At 39.5% G+C, this 16,850-nt stretch overlaps 1 protein-coding gene across 1 annotated transcript; it reads right to left on the reverse strand.

The window, feature by feature from the left end:
• Positions 1-856: 856 nt before the first annotated feature.
• Positions 857-15,279, reverse strand: kif9 (kinesin family member 9). Its single transcript, XM_030123852.1, has 20 exons — positions 15,168-15,279; positions 13,433-13,604; positions 12,955-13,061; positions 12,631-12,861; positions 12,424-12,507; positions 12,196-12,288; positions 7,578-7,725; positions 7,421-7,485; positions 7,256-7,333; positions 6,839-6,907; positions 5,827-5,931; positions 5,692-5,744; positions 5,492-5,567; positions 4,250-4,362; positions 3,938-4,093; positions 3,622-3,830; positions 1,708-1,866; positions 1,503-1,579; positions 1,276-1,335; positions 857-1,034 (listed from the first exon to the last, which is right to left on the reverse strand). The coding sequence occupies exons 1-20, from the start codon at positions 15,261-15,263 to the stop codon at positions 933-935; spliced, it is 2,253 nt and encodes a 750-aa protein (XP_029979712.1). The 5' UTR covers positions 15,264-15,279; the 3' UTR covers positions 857-932.
• Between the last annotated feature and the right edge of the window lie 1,571 nt (positions 15,280-16,850).

Raw genomic sequence — 16,850 nt, forward strand, 5'->3', positions numbered from 1 at the left:
GATCTGGAGTTGATTCCAAATGTTCAGTGTGCATTTGGTACCTCACTGGAAATCACAATAAGGTCCAAAGAGGTGTCAAAGCCAGTGAAGAAAGCCATCATTTAGATGATAAAACTTCAGTTTTTCAGAGAGATGGTGAAAGCTTTATTTAGCCACTCCTAAACTACTTGGTACATTCTCAAAGAATCCACCGATGAGTTCAGACACACCAAAAGGCCTGTTAAGACAGCTAGAGTGGATGGTCACAGAATTGTTGAATTGGTGAATAACGGAAAACACTTAAAGCTGCAGGAGGCTTTTGTCACCGTTTATCAAATCTGTAAAACCCGAGTCATAGCCTAAGTATCACGAATCCATTTGTCTGATTACTCACCTGAATGTTTTCCTTTACAGTGAACAATTTCAAAGTGTACTCCACCAAAAACAATTCATTTGTTTACAAACAGAACCACTAGGTCAGTTGGGCATCTTCAGAACTTTGTCGCAACGTGTGTAGTGGGAAGCGGAGGTTCGCGCAGCTGCATTATGGCCACAGCGGCAATAAACATGGAAACGGCTGGAGCTCCGCTTCCCACAATGCAAGTCGCAACAAAATTCCGAAGATGCACGACTGACCTACCAGTTCTGTTTGTAAACAAAGGGATTGTTTTTGGTGGCGTACACTTTGAAATTGTTCACCATGAGGGAAGAGATTCAGGCGAGTAATCACAGATGGATTTTACAGATTTGATGAAAAATTGGTGATGAAAGTCTCCTGAAGCTTTAAGGTAGACATCATCCAAGTCTATAATCGAGATGTCATCATGAATGTAATTAAGGAGAGTTGACAGGGTGTAACAGTCAGTAACAGGAAGAGCAGATTTCCATTTGTCACTGTCCAAATACTTCCAGACCTGGCTGTAGCTCCTACAGTGTTCTAGTTTTCAACTCACTTAGGTGACTGGTATGACAGCAGTAATTGAAGGAAGTCTCGGCCTAGACCCAGAAGAGGAGTTCATCTGTACTGGGGTCATGGACGATGCTCGGGCACTCCTCTGTGAAAACACCATTCATACAGACATATTATACACTCGTCAAGTTTAAACATTTGTCTTGTTCATGAGTGAGGGAAGGATGTAACCAAAGGTCGACAGGAAGACAGGAGCAGCGTCTGCAGTAATGTGGATTTGCTGGGCAAGGCTTAAAGCTTTAACCCATTGGGGTGGCTCCTTGTACAATTTACACTTATTTCTTTCATATCCAAGTACATTTGTTGTACATTAAATAAACACCTACCCGTTTGAGCACCCTATAGCGGGCACTGTGGAATGACTCTGCACTGGGACTATGAAGAACCTGCTCAAGAAAAAAAAAGGAAAGCATATTACTATGACCACCATTTAGTTTGTTAGCTTCTATTGTAGTGCAATAAGGCCAATTTTAGCCTGAGTGTTTCTGAGATCCATTGTTTTTTTATTTAGTTGTAATGGATACTATGTAGACAGAGTGTGAGGCCGACTCACCTGTGAAACGTTCTTATCCATTGTTAATTCCTCCTCCTCAGGTAACGAGAACAACTTCTTATACCAGTTCTCAAATTCTACAACAAACAAGGAGATGGTTTTTCTGTTCAAACATGACTGCTTTTAATGCCTGCAGCTGTAATTTCATGTGGAAATTTGACACTATCAGGGAGGCATCAGATGTGAAAGATTTTGGAGAACTGACCAGAGAGCAGCCGTAACCTGCACTGATCCACCAGGTGCTGACAGTAGTTGACCTCTGCTTTGATATCACGCAGCGCCTCGTATTTCTGCCGGTACTGGGCCTTCAGCACCCTGAGCTGCATCATTAAAGTGGCATCTGGATCCTGTGGCACCGTCTCCCCTTCATACAAACACAATATGCAGCACAGTGCATCCAGAAAATATTTATAGCACTACACATTTTCTTGTATTACTGCCTTATTCCAAAATAGATTAAATTAAATTTTACCTCAAAAATCTACACACAATACCACAACATAAAGTGAAAAAAGTTTGTTTTAAACACTTGTAAATTAAAACTAAAAAACCAAAAAAACATAACGTAAGTATTCACAGTGTTTGTTCAATATTTTGTTCAACGCCCCTTTGGCAACAATTACAGCCTCAACTCTTAGTATGATGCTATAAGCTTGGCACACCTATTGCTGGGCAGTTTCTCCCATTCTTCTGCAGAACCTCTCCAGCTCCATCAGGTTGGATGGGGATCATCAGTGCAGCCATGCTCAGATCTCTGCAGAGACATTCAATGGGGTTCAGGTCTGGACTCTGGCTGGGCCTCTCAGGGACATTCACAGACTTGTCCTCCACTGCTTTATCTTGGCTGTGTTTAGGGTCGTTCTGTTGAAAGATGAATCTTTAGCCCAGTCCGAGGTCCAGAGCAGGTAATCATCAAGGATGTCTCTGTACGCTGCTGCATTCATCTCTCCCTCGACCCTGATCCGTCTCCCAGTTCCTGCTGTTAAAAACATCCCCACAGGATGACGCTGCCTCTACCATGCTTCACTGTAGGGATGGTGTTGGGCAGAGGATGAGCACTGGGTGGTTTCCTCCAGATGTGACACTTGGCATTCAGGCTTTAAGTGTTCAATCTTCGTTTCATCTGACCTAAGAACTTTGTTTCTCGTGGTCTGAGAGTCCTTCAGGTGCCGTTTGTCAAAGTGCAGACAGGCTGTCATGTGCCGTTTACGGAGGAGGGGCTTCCATTGGGCCACTCTACCACACAGGTCTGATTGGTTCAGTGCTGCAGAAATGGATGTCCTTCTGGAAGGTTCTCCTCTCTCCACACAGCAACACTGGAGCTCTGTCAAAGCCACCCTGGGGTTCTGGGTCACCTGCCTGACTAAGCCCCTTCTACTGCCTTATCTCAGATTGGCCTGGCATCAAGCTAATGATGGAGGCCACTGTGTTTATTGGGACCTTCAATACTGCAGAATTTTTTCTGAACTCTTCCTCTGATGTATGCCTCCATACTATCCTGTCTCATTGGACTACAGACAGTCCCCCGGACTTCATGACTTGGTTTGTGCTCTGACATGCACTGTGTGCGTGTTTCCAAATCATGTTCAATCAACTGAATTTACCACAGGTCAACTCCAGTGTAGTCATGGAAACATCTGAAACACGATGAGCGGAAACAGGATGCACCTGTGCTCAATTTTGAGTGTCATGGCAAAGGCTGTAAATACTTATGTGCATGTTATATTTTGTTTTTTATTTTTAATAAATAAACTTTTTTCACTTCGTCATTATGAGGTATTGTGTGTAGAAATTTGAGGGGAAAAATTAATTGAATCTATTTTGAAATAAGACTAACACAAGAAAATATTTAAAAAAGCACTGCACTGTGAATACTTTCCAGATGCACTGTAAAGTAACATTATAAAGTCCTGTAAAATGTAATTGGAACCTTATATCTTCAACTAATAAGACCAAACCAGCATCACTTCCTATTATCTTGTTTACCCTTTAGAATTAATCATGTTTACACAGAAAATACCTTTACTGAATCAGTTCAGATTCATATGGACTTTAAGTAATAAAGTAATCTGTCACCTTCTGTATGTGTGAAAATGAAGACTGATCAAGAATGAAGTACCTCGGCCTCTGCTCAGATCTTTGTGCTGTTGTATAGTTGTCATAGTGCCATCGATGTGTCTCTTGACAGTGTTGACCTCTTCTGTGAGCTGTCGCATAAGGCTTTGGCGCTCTAGCAGAATAGCCTTGTTCTCCTTCAGGATATGATTGATCTCACTGCCTTCCTTCAACTTAAAGTCTTCAAATGCTTCTGCTTTAGGGGGAGGACACCTGAACAGATGCAAAGAAATTAGTGACAAGGATGCTAAAGGGTCATCCGTTTTCAGTCCTTAGCAGAATATCTCATAAAGAAGACTATATTCATATCAGTCACATACTTGGGCTGAGTGGGTTCATCAACAGGTGTTTGTGAATCATGCGAGTCCTGGCTCCCAGCGTCTGCTTCTTCTTCAGTCTCTGGTGTCTGGGCAGTATTCAGCCTTGATTTGGACGCACTCTCTAAATGCCTCCTTGACACCTGTCTCTTGCTTTGGCTGTATTGTCAAGACAGTGTGTTATTACATCTATACAGTTGAATCAATCAGTTCAGTCCTATGTATGGGGTAGGATTATTCACAAATATAAAAGTATATGAGTATTAAGCATCAGAATCCATTTTGATTAAACCTTCATTTAATGCCATCACTCACCTGCATCTGTCTTTCAGCTTCTTATTTTTGGCTTTTTTGGAACTTGGGCGATGGGAGTTTTCCTGTGTTTGTGCAGCCTCTGAATCCTCATGGCTTCCTCTGGTGTCACCTTCCTGTAGTGTTTATTGAGCAGCATCAACTTAAAGCTTGATCACTTAAAGCTATACCTACCGATGTGGCATTTCTCACAGCACTTAGTAAAAGTTGGAACATGAACAGCCTGCCTCCCTCCAAAGCCCCGCCCACTTCCCTCTGCCTGAGCTCTGAGGCTCCCCTCCTCTCTCCTCCTCTAACCTGATGCGCATGGAGGAAGCAGAGGCGAAGGTCCGGTCTGCTTCGGTGTGTCCGCGGACCCCTCCCTCAGTAATCAGATACATCATGCACCTGCCGTGGGCCCATGGCCCCTGTTCCATCAGTAGACCCTGAATTTAAGGGTCTGGTCTGTACAGCACTGGGTCAGTGTCTCCACTGCACCACAGAGATGAGATGCCCAGGCGACGGGCACGCGCACTGTGAACATGTGGCCTCCGTGAATTTTTCCGTGGACATTTGAGGTTTCATAGTCCATGCATTTATCATCCTACATAATCCTACACTGTGTGACACCATGTACATGTACCTGTATGAGTCCCACAGTCATAAAAGCTGAGCTTTGTGCATACATGTCTGTTTAGTCCAGTACACCTGGCTTCCGGACTTTTATCTCCATCCTTCATTCATCAGACTCCTGTTTGTTCCCCTTGGTTGTTGTTTCTGTTAATAAATCTGTTTTTCTCCGTCCACATGTGCATTTGAGTTTTATCCATACACATCCTAGACAGTAGACTGTGGTCAGTGACAGGAGAAGCAGCACGAGTGAAGCGTCAGATTCAGAGGTACACATATCAGATGCAGGGACAGCGATAATGGATCGGATGCTGGATGGCCGTAATGGATGATTGACAGGAGGCTCAGCCAGGTTCAGCCAATTATTTCATTCGGACCAAATAAAATGATTGGTCAGACTTTTATCAGAAACATATGAGCATTAAACATTTTTGAGTTTCAATACCTGGTGGATTTCTTTTACATTTTAGTTTGACACACGCTTATTAGGAGCATTTTAAGATGACAAAAGAAAAGTGTAAAAACGCCACATTATACGGTATAGCTTTAACCTGTTGTTTGTTACTAAGACTGGAAAAAAAAAAACATTGTAGATTTCCACAATGTAGTTCTGACCCTGAATTAGACGTTACTCACCTTGACTGCAGTCATGTTGGCAATTTGTTCCTTCAGTAAATTGTAGCTCTGGCACTGCTTCTCCTTCTCCTGCTCACTTGTTGTAAAATAAGACAAACCATTATCATCGATCATGTTACAAATCATGGTAAAGTTACAGACTGGTTCGTTAGAAAATATACTTTGAAATCTGATATTTAAAATAGAAAGATAATACTTACTGTAGAAGCTTGAACTGTGCAAATACAGCTTGAACTTGTCTGACACTTCTAATCTGTAATCAGAAAACACGCAGAGAGGAGTTAGACAGAACTGTGGTACAGCTGCGTATGTCAGCAAAAATAGGATGCTCTTACGTCTATTTCCTTTAGACTTCCATCCAGGTACCTGTGAACCTGGCTGTGGATGTCAGCCATCTGGGCTTCAGACAATGGTGCATATGTGATGTGTGGTCGGTCCGCCTGGTGAAGAGTTAACAATGAACAACATACAATAATCAAGCAACTTCATGCTAGACCAAACATGAGCCAATCTACATTTGGGTTGTTCATTGTCATAAACATTTCACAGCACAATTAACCTTATAAAATACAGAATAAAAATGCTCCATAATCATTTACAGTATTTGACAATTGACAATTTCTAAACGTTTGTGTTGTCTTTTGTTTTTTAAGATTGTGCTGATTTCATGAATGGATATTTGTGATCTGAGCACAGAATGTATGTCTGCTTAACCTTAAGTTTATTTTCAGGGTTTCATTATCTATTCATTCATTTTCTGTAGCTTCTTGATCTTCTGGGGTGCTCCTGGGATGCTGGAGTCGATATCATCTTACATTAGGTGAGGTCCTGGTACACATCAGTTCATCACAGAGGGCTGACAACCACAGATGAACAACCATTCACTCTAATATTCACACCCACAGGGTTGACCGATTAACCTATTAAGGTGCATGTCAACCCACGCAGACACGGGGAAAACAAAGGGTGTTTCATTAATCTAATTGAAAAGTGACTTTCATCCATTCAATTCATATTTCAAGAACTACAACAATTCATTTTTTTGTGTAAGTGTAAGAACCAAAAAAAAAGAAACACACTTGAATGAGATTCAATGGATGTGAAAGGCCAAAGTGAACCAGCTTATAAAGGTAATTCTAATTATGTAAAAACAAACTGCCTCAATCACAGTGTGTGTAGTTGGAAGTACACTTTATAACAGGTTTATTGTGGTATTTCATGTTTTATTAGAACATTATTCAAACTAAGACACATTAAATTAAGACATTGTCTAAATAATCTATGTTGAATGAATCTGTAAATCCATTACTATTATGTTACTCTCCCACTCCTTGGAGCTCTACTCACCAGTTTATTGAGGCTGGACAGTTCCTCTCTCAGCACCTGGATCTCTCTCTGAAGCTTCTTAATCTGAACCTGACAGATCAGCCAAATGTGAATATGAGTCCATTACTTGCCTATGTAATTTCTCTACCTGTGCATATCCATTATATGTTGTACATATTTCTTCCATCTGTAATATAAAGTTAGCTTTTTGTACATTTTAGTATTTCGTTGTAGTTTTGTATATTGTCAATATTTTTCGGTATAATTTGTATGATATTTTTATACAGTGATATTTTTTATAGTCTTTTTGCACTTAAAGTGTTTGCTGCTAAACAGAAACAGAGCTGCTAAACTGATTTTCATTGTTCCTGTAACAGTGACAATAAAGTCCTATCCTATTCTCTTCTATTGTCAGGTATGATTATGATGTGAACTCACTGCCTGATCCACATGTTCATTCACAGTGGGCTCAGTCTGGACACACTTCATTCTACTGGCAAAACGCAGAGTAGACAGCTGCAAAGAATATCAAGCCATCACCCAGAAATTCAAATGACACTGTCTGAAGTATGACAGACTTGTTTATAACATGACACTGCTTACCGTTTCATCAATGTGTGCAGCGTCACCATAGATGTTGGCCACAAGCACGGTATTGCAGTTTCCTCCTGCAGATGGATAAAAGACAGCACATGAAACAGCTGAAGATGATTTTGACACTTAGCACTGTCTGAGACATAACAAGGGATGGCAGTCTCACCCAGTGAGTCTTTCAGGGTGTATGTGAGTTTACTCTGTCTGAAAGGAATGTGGTCTCTGTGACAGTCTGCTATAGCCAGAACGGTCTGTTCCAGAAATGACAAGGACTTGTTGATGTACATGGCTTCCTTTAACAATTGACCCTCTGACTTCATGAGCACAGGGAAAAGAGAAATATGGTTAGAAAAGAGTGAAATGACACAAAAATCTTCAACAGTAAAAAAGTCAAGATCTTGCAATAGTATAACTACGGAGAATCTGAAAATTTGAACCATTTGACCTGAATAGCAGCTGAATTCAGAGCTCTAACATGTAAGCAGTAACAACTGTGGAAGAAAGTTTACACTCATACAGCCACGAGTACCATGGAATATTAGAAAGAGGTAATGACATGCACATCCAGTTACTAAAAGGTGTGAAGGATCCAAAAGAACAGTGAGAAAAAATGAAATAAGATCCACACTGTCTGTGAGCTCTCGAGGAAATGTTTATTCACCAGACTGATGTTTCAGGGCATTGGCCCTTCATCAGACATGTCGGATGCCCAAACATCACTGTGGTGAATAAACATTTCCTTGGGGGCTCATAGGTTGAGAGGATCTTATTTCATTTTTATTTGCCATGGAATATTGGACAGGGATTCCTTTTGAGTTTTGTCTCTTCCATTTTCCTCTTGTATCCATTGCACAACTAGCTTTGATTTGTGTTTGGGGTCATTGTCCTGTTGGAACACCCGCTTGTGTCAAGGTTCAGCTGTCTAGGCCTACCTTAGGGAATTTGAATCGAATAAGGATGGTATGCTGTGTGAGAAGTTTGGATTTAACAACTACCAGGTTACTAATAAGCAGACTTTACATTTGACAAGTAGATCTTCTGCCACACTCAGAAGTAAATGTTTGCATCAAATGTCTCAAGCCCGTGCAAAAATAGAATAAGAAGAAGCTTTTTATGACCAGATGTCTTTCACATTTCTTTAAACTATTTCCTAAAATACTGTGATAAATTGGCTCCAAAGAAATGTGCAAAAATTCACACTTTTTAGTCACATAACAAAACAAGCCTCCAAAGCCCCATAGCACAGCATATAAATGTTCGTGCAATCCCTAAAACATGTTTGGTGATGTATTTCAGATATATTACAGGTAATAATGTAATTAATAATGCTAAATATTTGTTTAAAATACTATTAGCAGCCCGTAAAAAGGCTATTACCAAAAAATGGTGCATATCAGAACCACCTACAACTAATGACTGCCTACAAATGTATTTGTTTTATTTATTTAATTAATTTTCATATAGTAAAAACGTGGTATGGAGGCTGGTGCACACCTAAAAAGTCTTCAGAGGACAGGTGCGTAGGAGCATGAGGTACAAGTGAAAAAGAAAAAAGGTGTCCTGCACACTGTCCAATCAACTTACCAAAAACTTTAATATAAGACGACAATGTTTCGGTCCTTTGAAAATCTCTGCTTGAAAAAGGTCCAGAGGACCGAAACGTTATCTTATATTAAAGTTTTTTGCATGTTGATTGTACAGTGTGCGGGATACCTTTTTTCTTCTTTAGGTAGTAAAAAACATACACATAAATACATGTTGGTTAAAAATTGTAATGATGATTACCAAAAACCATCTAGGGCACAGGTGTCAAACTCCCGTCCTCAAAGGCTGGTATCCTGCATGTTTTAGATATTTCCTTCTTCCTTCACACCTGGAAGCCATTACATCAGGGGTGTCAAATCCTGGTCCTCGAGGGCTGCTATCCTGCATGTTTTAGACGTTTCCCTCTTCCAGCACACCTGAAGGTCATTATCAGGCTTCTGCAGAGCCTGATCATAGGCTTATCATTTGAATCAGGTGTGTTGGAAGAGGGATACACCTAAAACATGCAGGATAACGGCCCTCGAGGACCAGAGTTTGACACCCCTGCTCTAGGGGCTTAACAAGTGGCAACCTCCAGATTTCAAAAATTATTTACAACTGCAATTAAAAATATAGAAAAATATTTGCAAGCTGCACAAAAGTATATTTTCAACAAATAAAATTTCATGATATACCAAGCTTAGAAATGTACCCCATGTGGAAAATTACAATCACTCAGGAGCAGAGTTTTCACACTTTTTTAAACTGAATTTGAGGAAGTGCCGTAAGAAGAGTTGGAAGATTATTCCATATTTTGGGTCCTCTATATAGAACACTGAACTGAGTCTGACTGGTACGAGCACAAGATGCTCTAATAAGACGGCTACTACGACTTGAATACTTTTGGATTTCAGTGTTGAATTGTGAATGGAATATTTGACATGGAGATTCTGACCCATAGATTGAGGACTCAAGAAGAGCAGTGTCATGAGCACCTTCTCCAAAAGACTGCTGCAGTTCTACTGGCTAACAGACAGGCTCAGGAAATCTTTCCTGCCACATTCCAAAACACTGTACAATAAATTCACCTCTGTCTGAGGTCTCTGGGCATAAATTCATTTGCACTTACAGTGGGGCAAAAAAGTATTTAGTCAGCCACTGATTTCGCAAGTTCTCCTACTTAGAAAGATGAGAGAGGTCTGCAATTTTCATCAGAGGTACACTTCAACTATCAGCGACAAAATGAGAAAAAAAATCCAGGAAATCACATTGTTGGATTTTTAAAGAATTTATTTGTAAATTATGGTGGAAAATAAGTATTTGGTCACCCACAAACAAGCAAGATTTCTGGCTCTCACAGACCTGTAACTTCTTTAAGAAGCTCTTCTGTCCTCCACTCGTTACTTGTATTAATGGCACCTGTTTGAACTCATTATCTGTATAAAAGACACCTGTCCACAGCCTCAAACAGTCAGACTCCAAACTCAACCATGGCCAAGACCAAAAAGCTGTTGGAGGACACCAGGAAGAAAATTGTAGACCTGCACCAGGCTGGGAAGAGTGAAACTACAATAGGCAAGCAGTTTGGTATGAATAAATCAACTGTGGGAGCAATGGTAAGAAAATGGAAGACATACAAGACCATTGATAATCTCCCTCGATCTGGGGCCCCATGCAAGATCTCATCCCGTGGGGTCAAAATGATCATGAGAACAGTGAACAAAAATCCCAGAACTACATGGAGGGACCTGATGAATGACCTGCAGAGAGCTGGGACCAAAGTAACAAAGGCTACCATCGGTAACACACTACGCCGAGAGGGACTCAAATCCTGCAGCATCAGGCGTGTCCCCCTGCTTAAGCATGTACGTGTCCAGGCCCGTCTGAAGTTTGGCAGAGAGCATATGGAAGATCCAGAAGAGGATTGAGAGAATATCATGAGGTCAGATGAAACCAAAATAGAACTTTTTGGTAAAAACTCAACTCGTTGTGTTTGGAGGAAGAAGAATGCTGAGTTGCATCCCAAGAACACCATACCTACTGTGAAGCATGGGGGTGGAAACCTCATTCTTTGGGGCTGTTTTTCTGCAAAGGGGACAGGACGACTGATCCATGTTAAGGGAAGAATGAACGGGGCCATGTATCGTGAGATTTTAAGCCAAAACCTCCTTCCATCAGTGAGAGCATTGAAGATGGAATGTGGCTGGGTCTTCCAGCATGACAATGATCCCAAACACACCGCTCGGGCAACGAAGGAGTGGCTCCGTAAAAAGCATTTCAAGGTCCTGGAGTGGCCTAGCCAGTCTCCAGACCTCAACCCCATAGAAAATTTGTGGAGGGAGTTGAAAGTCCGTGTTGCCCAACGACAGCCCCAAAACATCACTGCTCTAGAGAAGATCTGCATGGAGGAATGGGCCAAAATACCAGCTACAGTGTGTGCAAACCTGGTGAAGACTTACAGGAAATGTTTGACCTCTGTCATTGCCAACAAAGGTTATGTTAAAAAGTATTGAGTTGAACTTTTGTTATTGGCAAAATATTTATTTTCCACCATAATTTACAAATAAATTCTTTAAAAATCCTACAATGTGATTTTCTGGATTTTTTTTTTCCTCATTTTGTCTCTCATAGTTGAAGTGTACCTCTGATGAAAATTACAGACCTCTCTCATCTTTCTACATAGGAGAACCTGCAAAATCAGTGGCTGACTAAATACTCTTTTGCCCCACTGTAAATGTCATCTTGCACATTCCTGGTTGGAATATTTCAACTTGTTTTGCACTTTACAGCTCTATTCTTGCACGTTATTTTTCAGCACATTACAGTTATTATCCAGATTCTACCCAGACCTTTTTATACTTCTAATTTATAGTGTAAAGTGTATAGTGTTTGCTCTTATGTTATATTTCTCTTAACTCATGTTTGCTGTGGTATTATACTGTATTGTTACTGAATGTGTGCCATGCTGCTGCTACACTGTAATTTCCCAGTTTGGGATAAGTAAAGTACATCTCTCTATCTATCTATCTATCTATGATAAATGGGAGAAATGAACCATTTTCATTTCAATGTCACATTGCTAAAATCAATTGTTAGTCACAATGTTTTTTATGGTCAATGTATCCCAAATGTCCCTTATGTTTGTATTGTACAGAATTCAAATGATAAAAATAAAGTAAAAAAAAAAAAAAAAAGGAAGCATATAAGTGTTCAACCACAAATGTAAGTAAAAGGAAGTTATATACTATTGTCAAACTCACCTGAGTCTTTCCTGGCCTTTCAGACCCAGCTAAATCCACCAGATTTAGTTTGGAGGTGACATACTTGACATCAGACAGAGTCCGTAAATGAGACTGATTAAAAACAAACAAAACAACAAATTATTTCTCAAATTTTAAGTAATAGCTCAACAAAAAACAAAACAAAGAAAACAAAAGATAGAGTAAAGAAATAAGTGAATATTACGTATTCTGTAAATGTGTTCACACCTCAATATGCACAGTAAAGATGCAGTGAGACCTGGAGGAGTTTCTGTTCAGGGCATTAGAGCCAATGATGCGATTCATCTCACCCTGAGGAAACAAAGAAATAGACTTTTCCAAAAAGAAAAGAAAAGCATTGGACTGCTGGTCTGCAAAACACTTGATTCATATTTCACAGTAATATGAACTTTGCTTTTCTTGATAACCACACACCTCAAAAAACACATTGAGAGCTTCCTCCTCACTATGGACCGGTTGAAGGGACAGGCCGCGGACAAACACACCTCCCCCTGGCTCTTCCATTATCATCATACTCTGAGGAGACAGGTGTGGTGAGCGCTGCAGTGACGACAACAGATCCACCAGGGTCTCGTTATAGATCTCCAGGTATGACAGGTGTACAGAGATCGAATACTCAGTTCTCCTCTCCATCTCATGAAACACCTGGATACCATGTTAAAGGACAAATTAATTTCTTAGTCGTTAGGCTGTTTCATAGGTAAAACTCAAACTATGCAATGCTTCATTGCGTGTTACATTTTGAAGGGCTCGTGGAATGATGCCTCGCTGCTTGTATGATTCAGTGGATCCTGTCATGGTGTACGTCTTTCCTGCACCTGTTTGCCCAAAACACATCACAGTACCTGGGACACAGTTAACAGGACATCAGAATATTATTCACCCATTTTTTTTTCCTTTTTACAAAATTATGACAAAAAAACATGTGTGCACTTGAAAACTCTCAGCCTGACTTATCAGGCACACTACTGCCACCCACTGGCTTGACTTATCAGTGCATGCCAAAGTTTTTGGACAGACGGACAGACGGACAGATGACCAACTGATGACAATACCCTGTGGCCACACTGGCCAAGGGTAAGAACTAGAAACATTTATCAGCAGAGTAATGCCATTTTCCTGACTGTGATGGTGTTACATTAGACATAACAAAAAAAAAAAAAACATTACATACTTGATTAAAAAATGTTGTCTTGACGTAGTTGGAACTACCTACCATTATAGCCATCCAGAGCTTCCAGTACCACCCGCTGGCACACACGGGCATACACCCACTCCTGAGACACATCTTGCAGAATTCCTTTAACCTTGAATGATTGAGAGTTCAGCTGACTTTGCCTGGAATGGTGGGGCTTCCTGCCAACTTTCCTCTGGTAGATGTTCAGTGTCTGGTTGACATATCCAACAGAACAGAGCCACATACACAGAAATGATGGTCTAATGTAGGAAACCAATCTGTCTCTCCCACTGTGCTTCATAGGGTTAGGGCAGAAGGTGTAATTCAAATGTAATATAATTTGGCAGTTATATGCTACATCAATTGCCATCTTTCAGTTAGAGCTACATGTCTTGGTGAAAAAGTAATATCATGATTACGGTAGACAGTATTGTAATTTAATACTATTTATATAATTGTCACAAGAGATGCAGTTAAAATAAGTAAAAAACAGTGAAAAAAAAAAAAACTACTATATGGAGTACACACACTGCTTATTTATTGGCAGCCAGATGCATCCTAAACACAGCAAAACGAGGAAAATTGTAAAATACAAGCAGGCAGCGGATCAGCAGATTAACACAAAACTATTCACTTATAGTGACTAATAGATGATGATGAAGCATTATTACTGAATGGCTCCATCCCTCTTTTTTTTTTTTTTTTTTAAGAGAAATCTCCTATATTATGCCTGTAACCCCTAAATGATTTTTTTTCTCACCATCTAACCTTTACCATTTGATTTATCTCCTTCTCTGAATTTTGCATTTTTCAAAGAAAATCAAGCATTTTCCTATATTTAATTTACTGATCATGTAGATGTCCATAAAGGCTCAGAGTAAAAGTGGCATTTCCAGCCAAATATATCATTCACTGAACATAAAAACTAGTGTCTACATGCACTGTCATTTGTAAAACTAAATGGGTTTTAATGGTGAATTAATATTGCAGAAGATGACAGTGTTTCAACGTTCACTAAGGAACCTCTGCTCATCCAAATGGGTCATATCCAGTTACAATGAAAAACGGAGAAACAGCGTTTTACCTGAATTAGGCTACTTACATGTTTTAATCCAATTAGTGGTTCAGAATTTACTAAACATTTTTGATCAGTAGATGCTTTTGATCACCAGCATCTTAGCTCTATGAGGTTTAAATAAGACAGAACAGGCTAATTTGGAATATGATCTATGACTGCACAACAGACAGGCACACTTTTCAGACCTCTGTTCTCAGCTGCATTGAATAGTTTTCATTCTTTTAAGCTTAAAGTTTCTGTTTTATCAATTTATCTGATTTTAGTTTTTTGTTTGTTGCCTATACTTTTTATTGCTTCTGCTGTAATGCTTTTAATGTTTTATGTAAAGCACTTTGAATTGTCTTGTACATGAAATGTGCTATAGAAATAAACCTGCCTTGCCTCTAAATCAAACATAGGTGAAATTTCTGAATATCTACAAAAACGTTAATTGATTTAACTAATCAATCTGCTTGTAAGAAATATTTAAACTGTTATTACCTTGCATAATTTCACTTTTCATACTTTAGCTAGCTGGTTTCAACCTAGTGTCTTAAGATATATACATGAAGGGAACTAGTTTATCATTAGCCAGCGGCCTCATACAAGAGACCAGAGCTCACGTGTAAATTCAACACTTATAAATACACTGCCACTTCCTTAACTGTGGAAATTTAGCGTCATTTTAATGTCATGATATTGGTAAAGAGGACTTACTTGTCCGTCCGGAAGACATTCAATAAGATCTCGGGCAAAGTTTGCGGTTGGTCTGATCCGGACAAACACTTCGACCTCCCCGTTTCCAGCTTTCATACCACCTGTATTTGACAACACTAGTACAGCAGAAAAAACTAGCAAAGGAAAGTCAACCGAAGATGCAGCACATCAGTTGAACTGGGAGGTTTTCATGTGGAAACGAGTCAACTGAGCTTAGTTTGATCCGCAGTCCATGTCGTTGGTTTAAGGTTCACCGTGTGGTTTCCATTTACTACCATGGCAACGGGCGCGAGCGAGCGACCGAGCGAGCGCGAGCGACCGCCGTGTCCGAGCGCGAGACCGCTCAGCGACAATGTTAACTGTGGGGGGAAAAAAAGACAAATGTTTTTTATTTATATGTCAAATTTGTCTTGGTTGTATATATTACATGTATCTTATGTTTTTATCTATTACTTTTTTGTTAAAAGATAGAGATGATGAAAATAATAACAAAGACGAACTACTGAATAATTTTAATAAAATAAAAGAATAATAAACACAAAAAAGGAGGAAAGAACATCCGGCAAATCAAACTAATAATTCTGTAACATTCTCTAGATGTACACAGATCTTACCTGAGCTGATGCACCATAGTTGAGAGGATTAATCCCACCAAACACCTCAGAATGAACGCTCTCATCTTGAACAGATACATTGACCCCACCTACTGGCATGCAAGTCCCAATATAAAGTACATTCACCTGGAAGCCAGTCTGTACAAGATGAGAGCGTTCAAACTGATCTGTTTGGTGGGATTAATCCTCTCAACAGTTGCTGTAAACTATGGTACAACAGTCGAGGTAAGATCTATGTAAACCTAGAGAATGTTAAAGAATACAGAAAGTGAAAAAAAAAAAAAAAAAAAAAAAAAAAAAAAGTCAGCATGTTTTGAGTGTAATGTTATAATGTTATTCAGGTGTTGCTTTTAAGGGCTTAGATTTCAATATTTATTTTTGCAATTTTCTCTTAAATAACTCAAGACAATTTTTATATACTAACTAAATAAACAATGACTGACCTTGGTTTAAATCTTTGCTTTCCATTTTCAGGAAAACAAGCAGAACAAGGAGCCGTCACTGATGGTGGGTAGACTGGTAGAAAAACTGTAAGGTAATAATGTTGAGAAGTGGTATTTTAGTTATTTATTTAGCATTTGATAATGTGTGCAATTAGTTCTCAATGGCTAAATTACAAGTTTTAAGTCATGTTACTTAGCAGACCTGGCAGATCTTAGCATTTCACAAGACAAACAAAATCAAATAGGACTTTGACATTAACTGCATGTGAAGCAGAACTCACATGTACAGACCAGAGTTTTAGCTCCAACTACCTGATTTGTGTCCAGGATGTGAGGGCTTCCGCTGTCTTATTTGGTGGGATTCAGTCTTGCCTTGTTAGAAAAAAATGAAAATTTAAAAAGTGGAGGAAAGGATGACAGTGGAAAATAAACAACTGACTGATTAAAATGCAAATCAACTACTTCACATTGTGCCTTTACAATAAAAAATACTCAGTATACCCTCAGTATTCCATTTTTCTTTGTAATATGTCTGCAGGATTTTGCCAAATGAAGTAGCTACGATGAACATTAGTGTTTTTTTAGGCCAAGGTAACTTATTTTATTAAATTCATACTTTCAGATGT

The sequence above is a fragment of the Sphaeramia orbicularis genome, chromosome 20 (assembly GCF_902148855.1).
Source record: "Sphaeramia orbicularis chromosome 20, fSphaOr1.1, whole genome shotgun sequence".
In the NCBI taxonomy this organism is placed as follows: domain Eukaryota; kingdom Metazoa; phylum Chordata; class Actinopteri; order Kurtiformes; family Apogonidae; genus Sphaeramia; species Sphaeramia orbicularis.